This window comes from Passer montanus, unplaced genomic scaffold (assembly GCF_014805655.1).
Source record: "Passer montanus isolate IOZ18808 unplaced genomic scaffold, ASM1480565v1 scaffold51, whole genome shotgun sequence".
In the NCBI taxonomy this organism is placed as follows: domain Eukaryota; kingdom Metazoa; phylum Chordata; class Aves; order Passeriformes; family Passeridae; genus Passer; species Passer montanus.
This window is the reverse complement of record NW_024370041.1, coordinates 2,734,745-2,755,349: the sequence shown is the minus strand read 5'-3', so window position 1 is coordinate 2,755,349 and position 20,605 is coordinate 2,734,745. Positions and strand designations below refer to the sequence as shown.

General features: G+C 35.0%; 2 protein-coding genes across 4 annotated transcripts; both read left to right on the top strand.

Moving 5' to 3' along the window:
* Positions 1-2,374: 2,374 nt before the first annotated feature.
* On the top strand, positions 2,375-9,442 carry SPON2 (spondin 2). Of its 2 annotated transcripts, none has more exons than XM_039723958.1 (6): positions 2,375-2,679; positions 3,479-3,707; positions 4,064-4,287; positions 4,555-4,746; positions 5,720-5,894; positions 7,953-9,442. In XM_039723958.1, the coding sequence occupies exons 2-6, from the start codon at positions 3,485-3,487 to the stop codon at positions 8,129-8,131; spliced, it is 993 nt and encodes a 330-aa protein (XP_039579892.1). In that variant the 5' UTR covers positions 2,375-2,679; positions 3,479-3,484; the 3' UTR covers positions 8,132-9,442. The 2 variants fall into 2 exon arrangements, with proteins under 2 accessions (XP_039579892.1, XP_039579891.1); XM_039723957.1 differs by having other exon boundaries at positions 2,388-2,679; positions 3,482-3,707.
* A 3,257-nt stretch (positions 9,443-12,699) lies between these two features.
* On the top strand, positions 12,700-20,352 carry LOC120509363 (transmembrane emp24 domain-containing protein 11-like). 2 transcript variants are annotated; one of them, XM_039723892.1, is made up of 5 exons: positions 12,700-13,396; positions 14,351-14,451; positions 15,152-15,277; positions 17,399-17,476; positions 18,385-20,352. In XM_039723892.1, exons 1-5 carry the CDS (start codon positions 13,267-13,269, stop codon positions 18,532-18,534), a joined length of 585 nt encoding a protein of 194 aa, XP_039579826.1. In that variant the 5' UTR covers positions 12,700-13,266; the 3' UTR covers positions 18,535-20,352. The 2 variants fall into 2 exon arrangements, with proteins under 2 accessions (XP_039579826.1, XP_039579825.1); XM_039723891.1 differs by having other exon boundaries at positions 17,399-17,545.
* The last annotated feature ends 253 nt before the right edge of the window (positions 20,353-20,605 follow it).

Here is a 20,605-nt window from a genome sequence, read left to right as displayed (position 1 = left end):
AAAAAATATATTTATAATACAGGCAATTTTTTTTCAAAGGGAAACTGTTTTTCCAGTTTTCCATGAGTTCTCAGCATATTCCTAATGGGACATAAAAACTGAAGAAGGAATGCAAGCATAGGTTCTGATCCCACAGCATTTTTTTCTCCTACTGCTGGCCCACAGAAATTTGGCATCTGTGGTTCTCAGCCATGAAAGTAATCCATTGAGTGGAAATTTTTTTTTTCTGATCTTTGTTTTCCTTCCCATCTATGAGACACATTTGGTGTTTTGATGTCCCTCACAATGTCAGAGACTGATTATGCTTAGCATAAGCACAGTTTCTATTTAAAGAAATAAGATAGAGAGTCTTCAAGTTAGGATTTTATGACAACATTATTCTGCATGTTTTTTTCTTGTTATTTTGCTCTCTTCACTCAACCTTAAGGGGTGGGGGGTAGGGATACAAGATAATTAAATAAATTTACAGTATTTTGCCCAATGATTTCATTATGAATTCAGCAAGGATAAGAATGAGGCTCTAGGTCCTGAAGAATGTAATCATGAGAAATCTGTCATAGTAAAACCCTCACTGTAAACAGGGAAAGGTCCAGTGCCAAGTTCTGCAGCCTGCATGTATTGTCCTGTTCCTGGGTACATTCATAACAGTAGTCATGGAACCAGAATGATCTAGTCTGGTGATGTGCCTTTTGCCAGTAATTTAGCTTTGGAAGGAAGAGGCTATTCTGATAAATTAAATATTTCTGTGCCAGACCCAGAGCTAGTTATTTTGTTCTCATTTTGAGATGTCCTGGCAGTGCCACACCAGGTTTCAGTAAGTGAAGTTCACTGGCTCAGTAATTGTGATGACAGACAACAAAACCTACTAAAGTTTAAGGCTATTTAACAATAAACAGCAAGGCTTAAGTAGTTTTAACAATACACTTATCAATATACTTTTAAATTTGTGGGAACTTTGTGTAGTTCTAGCAGGCTGCACGGGCTGGCTGTCATTAAATTAAAATCTCAAAGAAACCTGTGGATCTGGAATTCTGTGCGTAGGAGGGAGTGAGCTGGATGTAATTCAAGTATCATTCTTCAACAAATAGTCAAAGAACTCGTATAAAAGTATCCATGAAGGCTCTCTGCTCTTTTTCTTAGTGGAGTCTGGCTCCTGGAAGAGAAATCAGGTGTGGAAAACATACCATTAACAGAGGATGGAGAAGAGACCTTGGAAATAGAGGGCATGTCCATGCCTAGATGCCTTAACCTGCTACAGGATTCCCACACCCACCCAGATACTGAAGAATTGTGGCTATAGGTGCTGCAGCCATCTATGTTGAAATTTGCAATAGATTCCATGCTGTCAGCAGAATAATTGATAGAAATTCCATCCAGACATCCCAGTTTATTCACCTCCTGGCTTGGATTTACCACAGGGTGGGAGGGAAGTTTCCAGTTAAAGTGCCACAAAGTTCAGGCATGTTGTTTGGTGGACAGGAGTGTGTCACTAAAGCTGTGTGGTGTGTGCTAAACCTGTGATGCCCTGGGAGCTGCATCTGGAAAATAACTGGGTTTGTTTGGGTCTTTTCCCATATGCTACACCATCATGTTAGAGATCTGGGGAAGTACTTAAGTGACATTCCTCACAGCTTCTAAAGAAAACTCTATGAAATATTATTTTCGTGGTTCACTGTAAAATTTTCAGTTGCTGATTAGCCACAATAATATTTGTTAACATTACAGGTTTGGCACAAAGCCCTCTGTTTTCCCTTATTTGAAAGGTGGTTGGAAAATTAAAATAAAGATTAACCATTATTTTTTAATTGGGTCATTCTATAATGCTTATTTTTTCATAAACAATTTAAAAGTTTTTAGTGATGTAGGTATATGTCCTGTACTATAGAGGATGTATGATTTAACTGTAATAATGAGATTTTCATTTGGGGTTTTTTACTCTGAAGACAGCTAAGAAAAATCTCCGAGCTTCCCAAAACCACTCTTTCCAAAGAAACCACAATGTTACAGAGCCCTTTCATCATCCAGCATACAGTACTGTACACACAAAAACATACACTGTACTACTTTAATTCATATTTGCAGGAGACACAGCCTGAGTATGTGCAATTATGAAATGTAACTTTTTTTTCCTCTTGACATTTTTAGCTGCCTCACCCCTTTTATTTGAACACATACATATGGTGTGTGAGAGTGAGCAAGCTCTCTGTAAATGTTTGGAAGGAGCATCTGTCAGACAATAAAACTTACAAGAAAACATGTTTCTCATTTAAAGAGTATTCACTAGAACTATTTCAGTGTTGGAATCAGTTCATTTGTATAGCTTGGAGGCATTAATAAGAGCAAAGAACTGCAAAGGCACCAGAAAACTCAAACTGTTACTAAGAATCCAAGGTATTTTTAAAAAGCATTTTGTCTTTTCGGCATCTCAGCCTCCTGATAAGGAATCTGAACCAGCTGACAGACAGGAAACCTCTGCTAGTCCATCCAGAGGGATTGCAAACAAGAAGATGGCACGATTTTTGCAAACCTGGAAAGTCTAAAGATTGCAATAATTGTTGGACCAAAGGGACCCTCTTCAGGCATAAATAGCAAGACTCCTACTGTCTTCTCTTGCAGACCAACTCAGCTGCCAGCAAAAGCAGGTGCTCTCCCCCTACCAGTGCTCCAGAGGAATATTTAGTGAGTATTCATAGCTATTTTTACAAACTAATGTATTATTAGTGATTTACTTAAGATTGTATAGTTTTCTCAAAGGATAAAAATAATTTAAAAATCAGCTTTATGGCTGTTATTTTAAACAATTGGTGGAGTTCAACAGTCTGATGCAATTATCATGTTAATTTAAAAACAAAATTTGCACAACCTATGACAGTAACTGTAAAAAAAAATACTGATTTTTTAAACTGTGTTTAAACTATCTAAAGGAATTACAATGTTTTGAATTCACATTACGACAGCAAAGTAATTTATATAAATATGAAATCTATTTGACTTCAAATGTTATGCTATAAAACAGCCTTTGTAGAACACAAATTTAAAATAAATCATTTCTTTTGGCAAAGTAACCTGCAATTTAATCTTTAGAAGAATAAATATACCACTAATGTTTTCCACAGAAACAGTTGCTACTCTAATTAAATCAAGATGTGACTCTAATCAGATTTCAAAAGAAAATCAGAAACAGATTTTTCTATGAGGTAGTACGATGGACAAGGATAAGATATTTTTATTTTCATTTTTATTAGAAACACTTGTCCCAGGTAAAGTTACAGGTTTGTTGTATATACCATGGAAATAACAAATCTGAAAGCATTATAGTAATGTTTTCAGAAGCATAGCAATTTTTATTGTTTCAGATATCTGCTTTCTCTTTGGCTATAACTTACGCCACATTACATTTTATTAGGTAACTGCTATTAATTTTTGAGTTTAGAGTGACTAATATGGCTAACACTTTTTTTTCTTTCTTTTCATGTGGAAGGGAATGGAAAACCTGATGTTTGTCTACTGGTCCTGTAAAGTTATCTGGACAGTTCTTGTAACAATACTGGGTGATGCCAGCAGCCTGCCTGTGGGGGAGGATGCTCTTTGCACAGCAGAGGAACTTGCTAAGTACAGGATAATCTTCACAGGGAAATGGAGTCAGACTGCTTTCCCCAAGCAGTATCCACTCTACAGGCCCCCAGCACAGTGGTCATCTTTGCTAGGTAAGTGAAGTATTGCCAGCACTAAGAGCAGATAAGCCTCTTGACCTCTGTGGTCTTTTTTTCCTTAATAGTTATGTAAGATAAGTAATAAAAAAGGAAAAAAAAAAGCCAAAGTTATTAAGAATGAAATGCAGATATTGAAGTATCCACAGTGTTCTCAAAAATCTCCAACTGTTTTCAATTGACTTCTGTTTTCAATTGGCTGCAGCTGAAAGAAGCAGTGATAAGCCAAATGTTTTAGTGTTCACTCAATTTTATACACATTTTTTTAACCTCAGAAATAAAACAGAGAAAATTAAGAAATAGGGACATTCTAAATCAGACTTTTATGTCATGCCATGTATTCACTCAAATAGGTGTTACTCATAGTTCTGACTACAGCATGTGGAAAAAAAATGAATATGCCAGCAATGGTGTACGTGATTTTGCTGAAAAGGGTGAAGCATGGGCATTAATGAAAGAAATAGAAGAAGCTGGAGAGAAAATTCAGAGTGTACATGGAATCTTCTCTGCTCCTGCAATTTCCAGTGGTACAGGACAAACCTCAACTGAATTAGAAGTGCATCCAAGACACCCCTTAGTAAGTAAATGTACATACTCATTTCAAAAGTTTATTTTATGTTACCAGCAACCAAAATTAAATATTTGAGTTCTCACTTGTAGAAACAACATGATGAAAAATAATTACTGAAAAGCATGTCACATTGCAGGGAACACGGTACAGCTTCTATAAAGTAGAAGAGCAAATGACATTATTTCAAGAACTTAGAGTGAAAATTACTAAAAGCAGGACTGAAGCATTCCAAAGCAAGTGATGCAATCCTGACGGATCATTTTGTTTCATTAGGTCTCGTTTGTTGTACGAATTGTTCCCAGCCCCGACTGGTTTGTGGGAATTGACAGCCTAAATCTCTGTGAAAGAGACCACTGGATGGATGAAGTATCAGTAGATCTATTTCCATATGATGCTGGAACTGACAGTGGATTCACATTTTCTTCCCCAAACTTTGCCACTATTCCACAGGACACAGTTACAGAGGTAGGTGCATGGACATAGTTCAGCACTTCATGTTTTGAGTCTTCCCTTTAAAAGATAACTAGTCTAAAATAGTGAAACTGATTTCAGTATTTGAGAGTGTTGATGCTCTCAATATAAGGATTTATTACACAGCTGATAAACCTACTGCTTTTATCTTTTGTATCTTTGAAATTTATTAGTTAAATTTAAATGGGTCATGAGAATTTGTCTCCACATTTTCTGGAAAAGCTGACAATTTTTGTAGATGATATTTAACAATCCTTAAAGTGCCAGTAAAACAAAAATACAAAAGTCCTGACATCACCAAATGTGAATCTAACCAGGAAAATTCTTAGTAGCGAATACTGCTGTGAGGAGGAGTTTTCAGTTGAAACCACTGCTGAAACCTGAAACTGTTACATTTGAGGGAAAGGACCTAAAGGAAAGCAGAGAACTTCACTGTGGTGACATTACTTTCAATCTTTTTTTCTCATTTCATCCTCCCTATGCCCCATACTTTGCTTTTGCCATTTAAGAGAGGTAAATAAAGGCTTTTGATTCAAATGGTTGGAATACTGTAAATATTCATTTAATCCTTTCTTAAAGGTGAGTTTTTCTAGCAACAAATCCTGTGCTAATGAGTAATGAGGAAAGGAAGAGAGAAGCATTTGGCCTCTCATATCCATATGACAGCTCCTATAGTATACCTAATACTGTTTAATACTCATGTATTCTTCTTGTAATAACATCCAGTTCCTTCTTTTCAAATCTTTTCATACATTACTGTGCTTGCAGGACCTCCTAACACACTCCTGTATCCAGTCAAGTATCCTGCATTAAAAATTCTGGGCTGACCAGCATAGTTATGTGAACTATGTGTTCATAGAAACTGGTTGTATGTAAATTATTTGCCAAAAAGTATTAGCATGATTTACAAATATGATCTTACATTTACCTTCTTAGTTTTTGTAATATTCCCCTTTTTATTTCACAGATCACTTGTTCCTCTCCAAGTCACCCAGCAAACTCATTTTATTATCCCAAACTCAAAATTTTGCCACCAATTGCTCAAGTAACAATGGTGAAATTAAAGAAAAGCCAGCTAGGTCTTTCTGCACCTTTTATAAATCTTCCAGCTAAAAGCAATGAAATAATAGACACTGTCTCAGGTAAGTGATTAGTAGATGTTCTCAATTCTGTTATTTCCATTCACTCAGAAGTATGTGGAAATCTGGCAGGTGATGTGGATGAAACAGGTGATCAGGCAGAATATTCTCCTATCAGCATAAGGAATAATTCCAGACTCACAAATGGGAAATAAAACAAGCCAGTTGACATAAAAGAGAATTCCTGAAAGAATAAGTAAGGGATTGCATATTTCAGCTCTAGTTCAAAGGACTGGGCTATATCCAGAGTCAGAGCTACCCAAGCCTTTGTATCAGTGTATCTCAGTGAATTTTATAAGAAACAAATGACACTCAATCAGAATCAGCATTCCAAACTCTTTGCAACTTTGAAGTAAATATTCATCCTTAAGTTTTACATGACACTGAAGCCAAGAACCATTATTGTTGTCTCTTTCTGGGTCAAAACTTGGCAGTTATGTGCAATAAAATTCATACACTTTGGTTGATTTGGACATATTTTCAATAGAAACATAAATCCTGATAACAAAAAGAAAGTTCTCCCTCATTTTCATTTTCTCAAAAATATTAGCTAATAATTTTGAATAGGTAGGAAGACATGCAAACTACTGACTCAAGTCAATCATAAGGGTGATTTTCAAATCTCTGAATTACAATACATATATTATTAACAAAATATTTGCTCCAAGGGACCCATGTATTCCCAAAAGAATTGCCATGTTCCAGGAGCTTCTCCAGAATGTCTGGATGTGGCATGTCTCTAGCACTGTGCTGTCACCTTACAACTACTAAAATACAGCTCAGTTAATGTGTTATTTATAATTTAATACATGTACTTATCAATTTATAGTGGCTTAATGTATTTCTGTTAGTAAACAATACATATACAAAGTGAGTGTTACCTCATTTACAGTTATATGTTCTTCTTAAGATTCGAAAAGAACATTTGGCACTGTTCATGATATAAATTTAAAACTGTATTCAAAGTATAGTATTTCAAAAATAAGTTTTAATCACAAATCCCCACTTTCCTGTATATGAACCAGTAAATCAGTCTGTTTAAAAAGTTATTCCAGAATCAAAAGGGCAGATTTAATTACCAGAGGTCAAGCAGTGTCCCCCATTCCCTCTAGAAACATAGGAATGAGTGATGACAGCAGAAGTGGTGAGTTCACTGTGATACCTGAAATTTATACCAGGTGTCACATGTTTAGTGTGGCATTGAAAGATGGGCTCGTGCACACCTCTTTTACCCACAAATGCTGTAACAGGCAGTTTTGATGCCACTTCCTCTGACAAGCAGTATTTTAATTTAACCTGCTAAGGAATATTCACCTACTTATTATGATTTTTACTTTAGATAGAAGCATACTTTATGGATAGTACTTCAGAGTTTCTAACTTATTTTCTTGCACTGAATGAAAACTATATTGAAATTCTTTCAGCATTAGAAAGCTTCTAGTGATAGAATATCCTTACTGAGAAAGAGTAGTGTACACACCAGAAAATAGCAAAATTATAAAAATGATAAAAAATGATAAAAAGGATAGCAAAATGATAAAAATGAGACTTTATATCCAAAGTAAATTGGAACAAAAGTAAAATGGAGTTCAATATGAACAACTCTAGGAACAATAGCTGCCTGCAAAGAAAATATAAATATACCTAAATAAACCAGAGAAAAGCTTTAATCTCAGTGTTTTAGTTAGTCATAAAAAGGAAAATTAGTCATAAAAATTGGCAGTAAACATTTTAAAATTCAATCTTTTGAGTACAATAATTTTAAGCATAGTTTTCTTTTAAGGAATTCTGTATTTTCATTCAAGACATAATATGCTTGAGAACTGATATAATACCTCAAACAGGCTCTAGACTGCAATAACAATAATACCAATAAGTTTAGGAGCTGAAACCAGACCTTTTTTTTAATTTATGAGACAACACACTGATTTGAGGGATATCACATGTATTTTGTATAAGAAAGGATGCTGCTTTATGATCATTCCTTAATGCTTTTCCAACTGTGTATTTGACTCAAGCACAGCTTGATGTAAAGTTACCTTTTTGGTGTGTGCATTTCAGAAACACCTCTGGACTGCGAGGTTTCACAATGGTCTTCCTGGGGGCTCTGCAGAGGGGTTTGCAGAGAAACAGGGACCAAGATCAGAACTCGTTTTGTACTTCTTCAGCCTGCCAATAATGGAATGCCTTGTCCAAACCTGGATGAAGAAACAGGATGTGAACCAGAAAATTGTGTCTGAAATAAAGAAAAGATAGTAATTAAGATAATTTAAAAGTAGGATAAGTTTAAATCTAAACTACATGTCAATCAATGTTCTTTATAATTTGGATACACTGCACTATTTTGCTGAAAAGTTGCATTAGAGTGGTTTTGAAAGTTTTTATTTAATGTCAAGATTTTGGGGGGTTAAATTCTTAAGATTTAGTAGGACAGCAGTTCTGGATAATTTAAAGAACAAAACCCTCCAAATAAATCCTTCCTCAAATACACTGTAAGTTCTTGGAGTACCCTCTAGTGGCAGAAAAGAAGACATTTGGAAAGATTGTACTTCACATTTTTACTTCACAGTAAAAATCTTTCAATCACAAAATCTAAACTAATAACCTCCTTAAATATTGTAATTTGTTTATCTACACCTATTTATACCTAGAAAATAGTTTTTTTCCTCTAAATTATGTTTTTATAATTTATTGGCATTTTTGTCATCTTTCTAACCTTGCTTAATGTGTATTTCTTCAGAAACTACTTACAAAAGTCAGAGTGATCAGATGTTTGCAGTGTGGTTAAGACGATAATGGAACTGAGTAAACTTGTCTTGAGACTTTTGAATATATGAAAATGTCTTTTTATTTTTCTTTCTCAAAAGTGAGAAGAATAACTGCCATGAAGACACTCAGCCAACAAAATTACTAGAAAAAAAAATCTGAAGTGTGGAATGTGGATAGTAGTAGAAAACATCTGAGCTGAATTAAAAGTGTTAGCTGGGATCCAAAAACTGATTTTTGGTGTATGTCCCTCATGAGAAAACTTTAATCTCAAAGTTAACACTGTTGACTATAACATAAATTATATCATTAACCTTATATGCAGTAAATGTGTCCATGTTTCTTTATATGTGTTTGCTGCTGTTTGTGTATATATTACCTAAAATTAAGGTATGCACAACTCTAACAAAACACGTCTGAAACTGTTCCTGACTGCAAGTTTTATGCTCAAATAACTTATAAAATGAATGTAACATATGGCTTATAAAGAGCTGTGGCTACGAACTAGGAAAATAATTTTGGAATAATACTTATTCAATAGAATAAGTTTAAAGTCAGCTCAAAACTTTTAGAGTACACTGCACTTTTACAAATATACAGCACAGGTATTGAACAGGAGAGTTGATTTGTTGGGTTCTTTCTGGGATATGCCAAATACAAGATAATTTCTCTTGTCCTTAAAGGAGCACACTGTATTCTCCACAGGGCTGAAACATTTAAGCATTTCTCTGTATTTCTTTTCCCAGGAGAGATATCTTGCAAAGACAAATAAATTTAAAACTTTACCAGACTAGACTTCACTGGTCCTGCAAATGCTGATAAATAAACAGTTGTTAGAACTAAGTGTAGGAATTTCTGCTCTTCTCTCATTCTTCAGATTCCCACTGTTGTTTGTTGTTCAAAATTGTTCCACTTATTCCTGTTATCATATCTCTTTTTTTAAGTTCCCTCTATTTTCACTTTATAATGGGAATAGTGTTACTATACTATTCTGTGTTTAGTTAATTGTTAGTATTTTTCTTTCTCCTTTTTATATTAGTTTTAACCATGCTGTGTTTTCTGTTACACTTACTAACTACCTGTTTAAACATTTATCATCATATCAGAAAACATAAGCATATATTGTAGCATATATTTAAATATTCTCAGAGGGTAGGAGCTAATTTCAAATTTATTGTCAAGAGACAAATTAAGCTCAATAAAGTCTTCGGGCAGATATCACATGCAATTCTAAATTATGCCTTAGGAAAAACAAACTCAAAACCTACAAGGTATCCTTTGAGGTACATTCCTGGAAGTTCTCTAAACACTACAGTTTTTCTTCTTCACATGCCCAGAATAAATAAAGGCCCAGGCCCAGTAAAAGAATACCTATATTTGCAATAGCATACATGACCTGAAACTGGGATTTCAGTCCTACAAGATTTAATGAGTGGAGGAGTCCCAGTGTTTGCTCAAACTCCTGGAGACAAAAGTTTTCCAAAGGACACTGAAGGAGAAAGGATGAGATAAGGACAAGGAGTAGAAAGAAAATATGTAACCAACACACCTCAGAAAACTCCAGTCAGTGATACATAACTTTACTGTTTTAGGGTGTTTACATACACGAATATTTTTCCTTCATAAACAGAAGTCTCCTACCCAGCCAGTTACCTGGATATGGGTCTTTTTGTAAGCTGTAAATTCAGGAGACCTTGGTAAATATATTCTTTAAGGATGCCCCTGTGCCTGTGTATTGCTTGGCCATAAATATAATTCCAGGTATTCCCTTTGAAAGCACAGGGATGGAGCCATTACTTGGCAAGACTGTGGATGCAGTGAATTAAATGCATTCTAGTGATGGAGCACATTCCTCATTGTATTTGTCGATTAAACTGATTAGTGAGGTACATTATCCCTGCACAGACACTGCTAGGATTTTGTAGCTCCAGCAGCCTTGGAATTGCCTTAAAAATTCTGGGACCAGGAAGAAACACAGAGAAGCTCTTCCTTCCTTTTCCCTTGTATTGCATGTTACAGATGGTTGGCAGCCAAGATGCTGAGGTCCTAAACACACGAGATTTAGGAAAGGAAATAGGCAAATTAATTCCTGGGTTAAGCTAATCTCAGAAAGCACTTTGGAAAGAAGATTGAAATGGATTTGTAAAGACAATTCCTTTCAAGAATATTTTATAGAAAGAATCAGCTCTGATGCCTTGGCAGATGTACTTGCAGAGTGAAAGATGTGGTTAATGGTAGTGATGGAGCACATTCCTCATTGTATTTGTCGATTAAACTGATTAGTGAGGTACATTATCCCTGCACAGACACTGCTAGGACTTTGTAGCTCCAGCAACCTTGGAATTGCCTTAAAAATTTTGGGACCAGGAAGAAATACAGAGAACCTCTTCCTTCCTTTTGGAATGGCAAAAAGTGGAATGGCAAAGTGTAGCAGCAAAAAAGTCACCACAGAATTAAACTGTGGTCCTACAAAAATAATCAATATGAAATCAAATTCCTATAACGGAATAGGTGTGAAAACAAAAGATCTGAGAGTATCTGATGTTATTCAAGGCAAAAAGCTTCATTTCATTATATTCCCAGCCCCAGGTAATTGAAGTACATTGGGAATAAATGATCTGTCATGAATGATCCAACATAATAAAGTAACTCACACTATTCCATGACAATATCTAACACTCCCAAGAAATAAATCAAACACTCGATACAGCAATTCTGATATCAGCCAGATGGTGTTCAATGGGATTTTTGCAGTATGCAGAATTTGGATTTTTTACAGAACTCTGAATTGAAAATTGACTGAGACAAAAGCTCTCAGTATGCTGCATAAAGACCTGATTACTTGGAGACTGAATTATTTTTGTTTGCTTGAAGTCCAGCAGCCCCACCATGCCAGCATTTGCTAGCCAAAAGTACAGAATAAATGTGTCTCTTCCAATGGGTCTGGGCAGAGTGAAGGATAAAGTGGTGTCACCTTGTATATCTTGTGTTCTACCACTGGAACTCAGAACTTTGGAAGCCACAAGAACTCAACAAAAAGCTAAAAAGATGATAGGTTAAGTAGCTCACAACCTACAGACAAACCTATATTTCCTGCAGGCACGAGTATGCCATGGGAATTTATGCAGGTGCAGGACAGTCAACATCTCCTGTGGTAGAGGGGCAAAAGTCCAATGTTATGATGAGATCCTGTAAAATCTAAAATTATTTCTGATGGATAAGTGCTGAAGTTGTAAAGGAGTCGTAACATCCCCCTTGACATTCCTAAGGATTCAACAGCCATGAGATGCAATTTTTTTCCCTCAATCCTTTGCCATATGGAGTCAAAGAAGTAATGTGTAAGGAATCAGTTCTCTTCATCTGACTGCCTTTCAATATGGGGATGCTGATGGGTGATTTTTGGAGGTGAATTAATACTTGTGCTACAACTTCCATGAAGATATTTCATGCTGTGAAATGAGGTGAACTAAGTGAACTGTGTAGTGTTACACAGATATTCCTTTATTGAGACAACTCCATAGATGGCAGGTGCAGTGGAGGGCAATAAACACGAATCAGTCCTCCTTTTGCAGATGTGAAATAATCCAATAGGAGTTATCATCCCCAAAATTTTATTTAGGTTACAGATATTGAAGATGAAGGGCTGTGCACCCTTCTTCCTTGACACAAGAAAAATATGTGCTCTTGTGCAATTGGGGTAACATACAGTTTTGTGGAAAGATGGGTCCTCCTGACTGGAAATGATCCCACAGGTGGGTTGTCCCTTCTGGAAAATGACCATTCAGGCCCACCTTTCAGACAGAATGATCTCCATTTATAGGACAAGAAGCATTTGAGTGATAAATGAGTTTGTCATCAGACATATATATAGGTCTATATTAGTACAAATAATGAAAATAACAACCTCAATCACTGTTTGATTTGTACTCTAACTTTCTTCACAGAATGTATTAGGAAAATCTAAGTCATTCCTATATAAAAAATCTTATTCTGAAAGTGTTCATGTTGTCATTTTTTCCTGCAATATCATATTCACTAATATTATTTGATTATTTAATGGATTATTTGATTATTCAAGTTATTTTGACTTCTTTATAGGTCTTTTATGTAGAGCCTGTGGGTTTTAATCAGGTGCCTACATTTGTACAATGATTTAGGATGGAAATGAAAAGTTTTCTTAATAAAGGAGAGGTGAAGCTCTGGAATAATCACCCATAATTAATGGCAAATAATAACTTCATTTAAGTTGAAAATTGAGCAGTTTATGGAAAGTGGTAGCCAATGTAGCTGCCTACAGTAATCTTGGGAACTGATCTCAAGTACCTGAGAGTCCCTTTCAGTTTCATGCTCTTCTAAATGCATAAAATAAATTTTAATCTAGATGCTGGGAAAGAAGAAAGTATTTAAAAGGTGTCTTTTCCACGTTATCTCATTCTCCAGAACATGCTGTGTTATTTATAAATGTGTAACCACCAGCTGCCTTTTCTCACAGTTTTTTTTTCTCTCTCAAAAATACTCTGATAAGCAGCAAACAAGGAACAACCACAGGACTACAGGCATTTGTATGTAACTATCTTCAAAAGCAGTACAGCAGGGATATATAAAAACCATGAAAAGCAAATTAGTAGGATTCCTTATGAACTTTTGGATTTCTTTTTCATTCGCTTTGTATTTTCACATGGGAGAAAGAGAAGAGAAATGCATAATTGAAGATATTCCCAGTGACACCTTGGTAGTTGGTAGGTACCTGTCAATGCTTTATGTTGATCTAACCCATACAAAGTAACAAAGATAACTGGAATGTAACAGCAATTTCTGTGATTGATGAATATGGTAAAAAAACAGAAAAGGGCACTCTGAAAAGAACTCCCTGCAGCAGGGATTAATTTTAAAGTCCTCAAACATTCTGTGTATCCATCACACAAAGAAATGCAGTTTTCAGAGTGCTTTACTGACTAAGAAGAGAAAAAGAATGTTTTTTAATTCTACACTGTGGAACTGCTGCTTCCATGTGCGCTTCTGCACGTTCTGACTGATGTACTCATTCATATCAGAATTTCTGTAACACTGTTTTCCCCATATGAATGGGAGAGGTTTTTTTGATAAGTGCTGGTCTGAAAAGAGATCATTCACGATGTACTAAAGTTTCATTTCTCCTCTGATATGAGGTCCCCATATGAATGGGAGAGGTTTTTTTGATAAGTGCTGGTCTGAAAAGAGACATTCACGATATACTAAAGTTTCATTTCTCCTCTGATACGAGAAGCACATTAAATTAATCTACAAGACTGTAAATGTAAGATTTCAAGGGGATAGTAAAAAAGAATACAAATTAATCTTTTTTTTTTCAAATAATATGATAAGTGTGAAAGACAATGTATAAAATGTAATTTGAGTACAGCACATTATGCTTTTGGAGGTCACAGTGTGCCTTCTAGAGGCTAACCTTCCCAGAGCATTAGGAGTAATTAGAAAGTTTTTCTTGTTAATTAACCCTTTTATGTAGTACTTTAGAACACTTTCTAGTGTAGTAAAACTTTATTGAATTTCACTCTGTTATGAAGTACCCCTGAAAAATATGAATCATAACCACATTAAATACATATATATTTCTATTTTTCCTGAAAAAGAATCAAAGATGTTTAACATTAAGTTATGCTTTATTTAACAGATTTATCTCTGTTTTTATTCAGGGAATTACAAAGTACAACGCTGGGATATGCATACACATGACTTTCTTGAATCTGCTCCTGGTCTGGGAATGTTTGTGACTGTCACAATACCTACTGGTGAGGTAAAAATGCTTTATGAATGTTTCTCTACGATTTATGACTTGACTTCTGACACTTGCAGGTAGCACTATCTAGAAATAAAAGACACTTCTGAGGGAAAAGTAAATCTAGTCTACCAGCTAGTTCAGCATTTTGCTGCTGAAAGATAAAAGTAACATAAATTATGATATTTGATAATTATGTATATGGATAATTTTTGCATTACTACCAGATTTGGGAAATAAGAATTAGTGACAACTGAGAAAACAAGTTAAATGAAAAATAAAACCCAAAAATTCACTAATGAAGTAAAATGGTACAGAATCTACTTGGACAGCATAAAGGAGTGCTGATGATAAACAAAACCCAAAGTCAAGGTCACCAGGAGGTTGCTCGTAACCCTCATGCAGAGCAGCTGCCTGAGCTCAGAGCTTTTCCAGCAATGGACAACTTATTTCCCTGCCTAGGCAAGGCGTTGGTTTTCAGACTTTGAATGCTTTAGAAAGCATTGGCTTTTGTACATTGCAAAATTCTGTAATGTTTTCATGTTCACTGTGAGCTAAGATGGTTTTGTTTTCTTCAAATGTGTTCTGAAATTTGGATAAATTTAATGATGTCAGCAGCTTAACTGATTCCTTTTTGCATTCAATTCACAGTACTGTTTTTTGATTTTTTTATTGGTAGTTATAAATTACAAACCCAATGCATATATCTAAATTGCAGGTACTGTTGTCAAAACTGTACGGGCCACAAGGGACCTTTACTTTTACATCCCACATCTCTGGGGAGCATGTCATCTGTTTCCAGTCTAACTCCACAAGATTTGCAGTGATTGCAGGAAGTAAACTGGTAGGTGTAATTCCTAAATAGTCTTTGTTGTAACAGTATAAATCATTAACAACAGCAGAGATTTCAAACTGGATTAGAAGTTGGTCTAACTTCTAGCAGATAATTTAATGTTTTTTAGTGATTATAGAAAGCAAACATAGAATTATGCAGATAAAAAGATAAAAAGACTGTTCTCATATTTAAAAAGTCAGCATTCAAGAGGCAGGATTAAGGATAGAGAGATTTAATGTTTGTACTGTGCTTTGAATGTGAAAGATTCTGATCAATAAGAACAACTAATTTTGATCAAAAAGACAAATATGTAAGACTGACTAATACAAGCACTTGTTATAAAGATATTCCATGTATTCATTAACTTAGGTTGCATTGCCAATGAAAATGTAACAGTTTAGTTTTTGAAAGATTTGAATGACGAATATGTCAGCATACTTTTTAGTGTCTACTACCACCAGTTGGTTTTAATGCAGATTTGGGGGGGGGGGAAAAGCCATCAGAGGTGGTATCATGGCTCTACTGATTGCAGCAAAAAAATGACAAATACTGTTTTGAAATTTGATCTATTTGCTGCTTTCCAAAAACAGGAGAGAATTTGCTTCCCAAACAGGTGTGGTTTGGGGTTTTTTTTCTTCTTAGCTGAAGGCAAAAATAACCAGCTAAATATAAACACTTTTAAAAGAATTAAGGTATGCTAAATTGCATCCTAGCTGTGCACTTCAGAAACATGTAGATAACACAGAAATAACAATACTGGAGTAGGTTTATTATACTGGAATAACAAAGTGTTCTTACATGCTGATTGATAGAAATTAATGGAAATTTGATCATATACATTGCAAAAGCAATTAGCTCTAATAATTAAAAAAAATTGTGGAGCTTATAATTAGAGAGAGAAAGGGGGATAAAGCTTTGGTTGGTCACAGTTAACTACACACCATGAATGTGATTCTGAGGATGTGCAGGTGATTTTTATCTGGCGTAGATGGGGGTGTATTAACATTATTTTACACAATACATGCACCATGTAGAGTTCTGATCATCCTATATAAAAGAAGCCAAGAGATGCAGGGAAGGAGAACATAAAAATCCCAAATACTAAATAATGTTGTTTGTTTGAGAACACAAAAAATAAAAAAGGAAAATATTGTCCTTTTTAATTATATCTGGAGGAATAAACATCACAAAAGGAAAAACATTCTTTAGTGAAGGTAAATCTTTAACTGTTCTTTGTAAGAACCATATGGTTATCTGAACTCTTTCAAACAAAAATAAAGAAATGAATGGACCACAAGGCTGTGAGATGGATCTCTACATATACACTTAGGTATAGATAGAAATAGATATAACTTCAAGACAACTGCAAGAAAATACACTCTTCATTTGTGGCTGATCTCTGAGCAAACCAAACTTCTATTATGGTAATATTAATTTCTAGGTTTTGAAGATTATTTGTTTGGCTAAAACCTTATTGTTTTCTCTTAGGTACTAATTGGCTTCTAGGAGAAGTTTCTCCTACTTGTTTTAGTAGAATTTTTAATGCATGCCAAAATAAGTTGCATATCATTGCAAGTTCCATTCTTCTCTCTTCTTTCTGTGGTTCTATTGCTTGGCTGGCTTGAGGCATTTTTGCTGTAGATCATACAACAGCCTGGAGGATATTGGGAGATATCTTGATATCCAGCTTGGATAAATAATGTGAAGGAAACAGTTATGTGAGGGAACCTAGAAGTGTATTCGTAAAAAAGCCTCCAACAGTACTATTAAAGACAGTTATTTTTGCAATATCTGGAAGAAATGTGAATTATAACAAGCAGTCTTTTTTTAAAATTTTAACTATTTTGGACAAAGGCAACATTTTAATGGCCTTTGAATCAATACTAGCATAAAAATAATGCCCTAACATTAGTCAAGATTGTTAATTTGTATAACTAATTTAAAAATAAAATTAAGAAATCCTTCAAATTTTCCAGCTGATTCTAGTTTTAGGAGGGATTTTTACAAGCAATTAAGACTATTTTCCTGCAATGATCTTAAGGGAAATTATCCATAGTTTCATTTTTATTCTAAGGAACTCTGAAAAAGCAGAAGACAGAGTAATGAGAACATTTTTTTTTCTTTTTGCAGCGTATCCACTTGGACATCAGAGTTGGAGAACATTTTTTGGATGAATCTGCTATTCAAGCTAAGGACAAAGTGAATGAAGTTAGTATCAGACTAGAGCATCTAATTGAGCAAATTCATCACGTAACCAGAGAACAAGACTATGAAAGAGTATGTATGTCCCCTAATGTAAATGTTAAAAATATTGTACATAGGCTTATTGATTTATAAAATATCATGAGGTTTATTATCCAATTGCAGGGGTGTTTTTAACTAACTGATAAAAATCTATAGATATTCAACAAAAATAGTCTCCATTTCCTTGCAAAATATTTTCAAGTGGTTACATAAAACTAATTAATCACTGTGGGTTCGTGCTTGTAGCAACAGGTGTTATTTTAAAGCAGGATTTTCCAAGCAGAGTTTTCTTGGTCAGACTCAGCCACAGCAGCCAGGCAGGCAGCAGGTGCCATTGGGGGTGATGCTGGTGTTTCCACGCTGCCCTGGGTGCACAAACTCCATTGAGTGGGGAAGCAAATGACTGAGTGTATATTTATATATTCCCATGAAGTGTATATTTAAATATCCCTTCTTCAAACAAGTGTACACCGAGTCGCTTTTCTATATGCACGCAGATAGACAGTGTTTGAAATTTATCAATGTGTTACTCAAAACCAGAAATCTGGCAGCAAAAGGGCTCTCGACAGCAAATTATATAAAACTAAACAGGTTAAAAGCTGTACTGATTGAATAAGTTTGGCACAATACATCTGTGAACAAGGGAAGCTGTTTGCCTTCCTGCTTCAGGATGCAGTGTGCCTGCTTCTCAGTTTTGACTTGCGAAGATATCCACCACACAGATAAGTACAAACCTTCACTTTTATCCACATAGAAAAATGGTTTTGTTCACCACTATGCAGAAGAGGGATGCCTTTCTAGTTACCATGAAACATACAGATGCCATAATTATGCTTTTCTTTTAATAATTATGCTATTCCTTTATTCTCTAGGAGCGTGAAGAGAAATTTCGGAAAACAAGTGAAGAAACCAACAGCAATATTTTGTGGTGGGCTATAGTGCAAACACTAATCCTCATCTCTGTTGGAATCTGGCAAATCAAATCTCTCAGAGATTTCTTTATATCTAAGAAGCTTGTTTAAGTTCTATAAAGTCAATGCACAGATTCAAAAATTACACACCATGTAACACTGAACATCCAAAGAAACCCTGCACCTATGAGAAAATTGCTTGTATGGAACTCTCAACCTTCTCCCATCTTCTGTTCTAACTCTGGTTTCTCCAGCTAGGTCACAACCTCTGGCATCCCTCATGCTTTGCTCTTTGAATCCCATTTTCTACTATTTTCCCCCCATCTACAGATATAAAGCTAAATATAGAAGGAGTCAGTGGCTAAGGCAGCATTTAAGTTCAGTACTTAATGAAGAATGTTTAATTTAGGTTAAATCTAAAATACAAATCTAAAGTTCCCTAAGATTTTAAATTACTCTGCTTGCTGAGTAATCTTATTTGGCACTACCATGAACAGTTCAGCACTTCAGACTGACTAGGATTCAGATAGTAAACAGAGAAATAATTACATCCCCTGTGGTGTTTAATTGGGTGAGAGTGTCTTGAACTCAATCTATACATGTGTAACACCTAAATATAATTGTGAATGCTTTCTTGGAAAATATTCAGAGTTTGAACTGATCAGTGGTGGCAGCAATTATCATGGAAGAGAGAGACCCAGACAAGCAATTTGGAATTACGCTTACTTTTTCTTCCAGAAAAGCCCTTAACATTAGGCTGTAGAATTGATGTTGTTTAAGTTGTTTAAGTAAATTATAATCTTTATGAAGTATTCCAAAGTAACCAAAATTATTTGGTTTCTTGGTAAACAATGCCAATTTTATTTTAATTCATTCCTGCACTAAATGTTTCTGTGTTGAGAATTTTCATAATTTTAATTATTTAGCAACTTTAATATGACTGCCTACAGAAACTACCTGTTTTTGACTTAATTTTCCATTTTACTTATTGCAGCTTGGTTACATTATACCTTTATGCCCTAATTTAGCTAATTTGTGTACAAATAGCAGTGTAACTACAGTATCATACAATGACAAGTCAAAGGCTGTGGTTAAAAATCCAGATAATTTGCTTGACAAAGCAGCAGTAGTAGAAGGAAGGAGTTGGAGGTGGTTACATACAAAGACATGGAAGTTGAAGTTTCTAGAGCACTGTGACAGCAGAATATTGTGGTTTGTTTTCCTACATATCTTTTCAGACCCTTTGCTCATTTAAAAGGTAGTGAAAGGTGAAATATCTGCAGACCAATTATTGTTCTAAAGCCACTGCTTTCTTTCATTTCTCTATCTTCCCACCTGTTGTTTTCTTTAGCAAGGAAATGACATTTTCCTTTAAGTCTACTTATATTTCCAGCATGGGAATTAAAAGACAGCTGGTAGTATGTGAGAATCAATAAAATTGATACAAAGTAGAGACAAAAAGCAATGTTCCAGGGACAAAATCAATCCAAATAAAATCTCATAAAGCTACTCACTGCATTGTCTCGTACATTTAAAAATTTGGATACTTCAGAGTGCCACTTGGAATGACCAGTAAGTGTTATTAAATTAACTTCTACAGAGCACTCACAACATGTCTTGTAATAACATCTCTGGTGGTGGGTAAGAAGGAAATATGTGTTAAAACCATATGGTATATGAAGTCCAAGAAGAAAGTAATAGTGTTGTGACAAGGTTGTGGTTCAGACTTTAGCTGATATTTAGTGTAAGGCTCCTAATCACATCCCAATAACATAACTCATTGCACTTTCAATACACTCCAGCTGGTAATCCAGGACAAGCAACATTTCAGAATTCATAAAAGAGCTGATCATGTTTCACCATATTAATTAGGTCTATACTCTTTGAGTATAGACTCAGCACTGAGACTTGGGCATCTTGAATGTAACTTGTGATTGCTTAGTTCTTTACTACTACTAATGCTACTATTATTATTAATCATCATCATATCATCATAATCATCTTTGCTTTTAGGAAATGTTTTCAGTCTTCTTCAAGATTTTTAATTAATTCCATAAAGCAGAAGCTGACTCACAGCTCTTGTGGGAAGCACTTTGGGGGCAGAAGCCTTTGTGAAGTTAAAAGCTTCCTTTGTGTCTCTGTCATACCCAGAGCTACAGCCTGCACTGAAACTAAGTCTGTA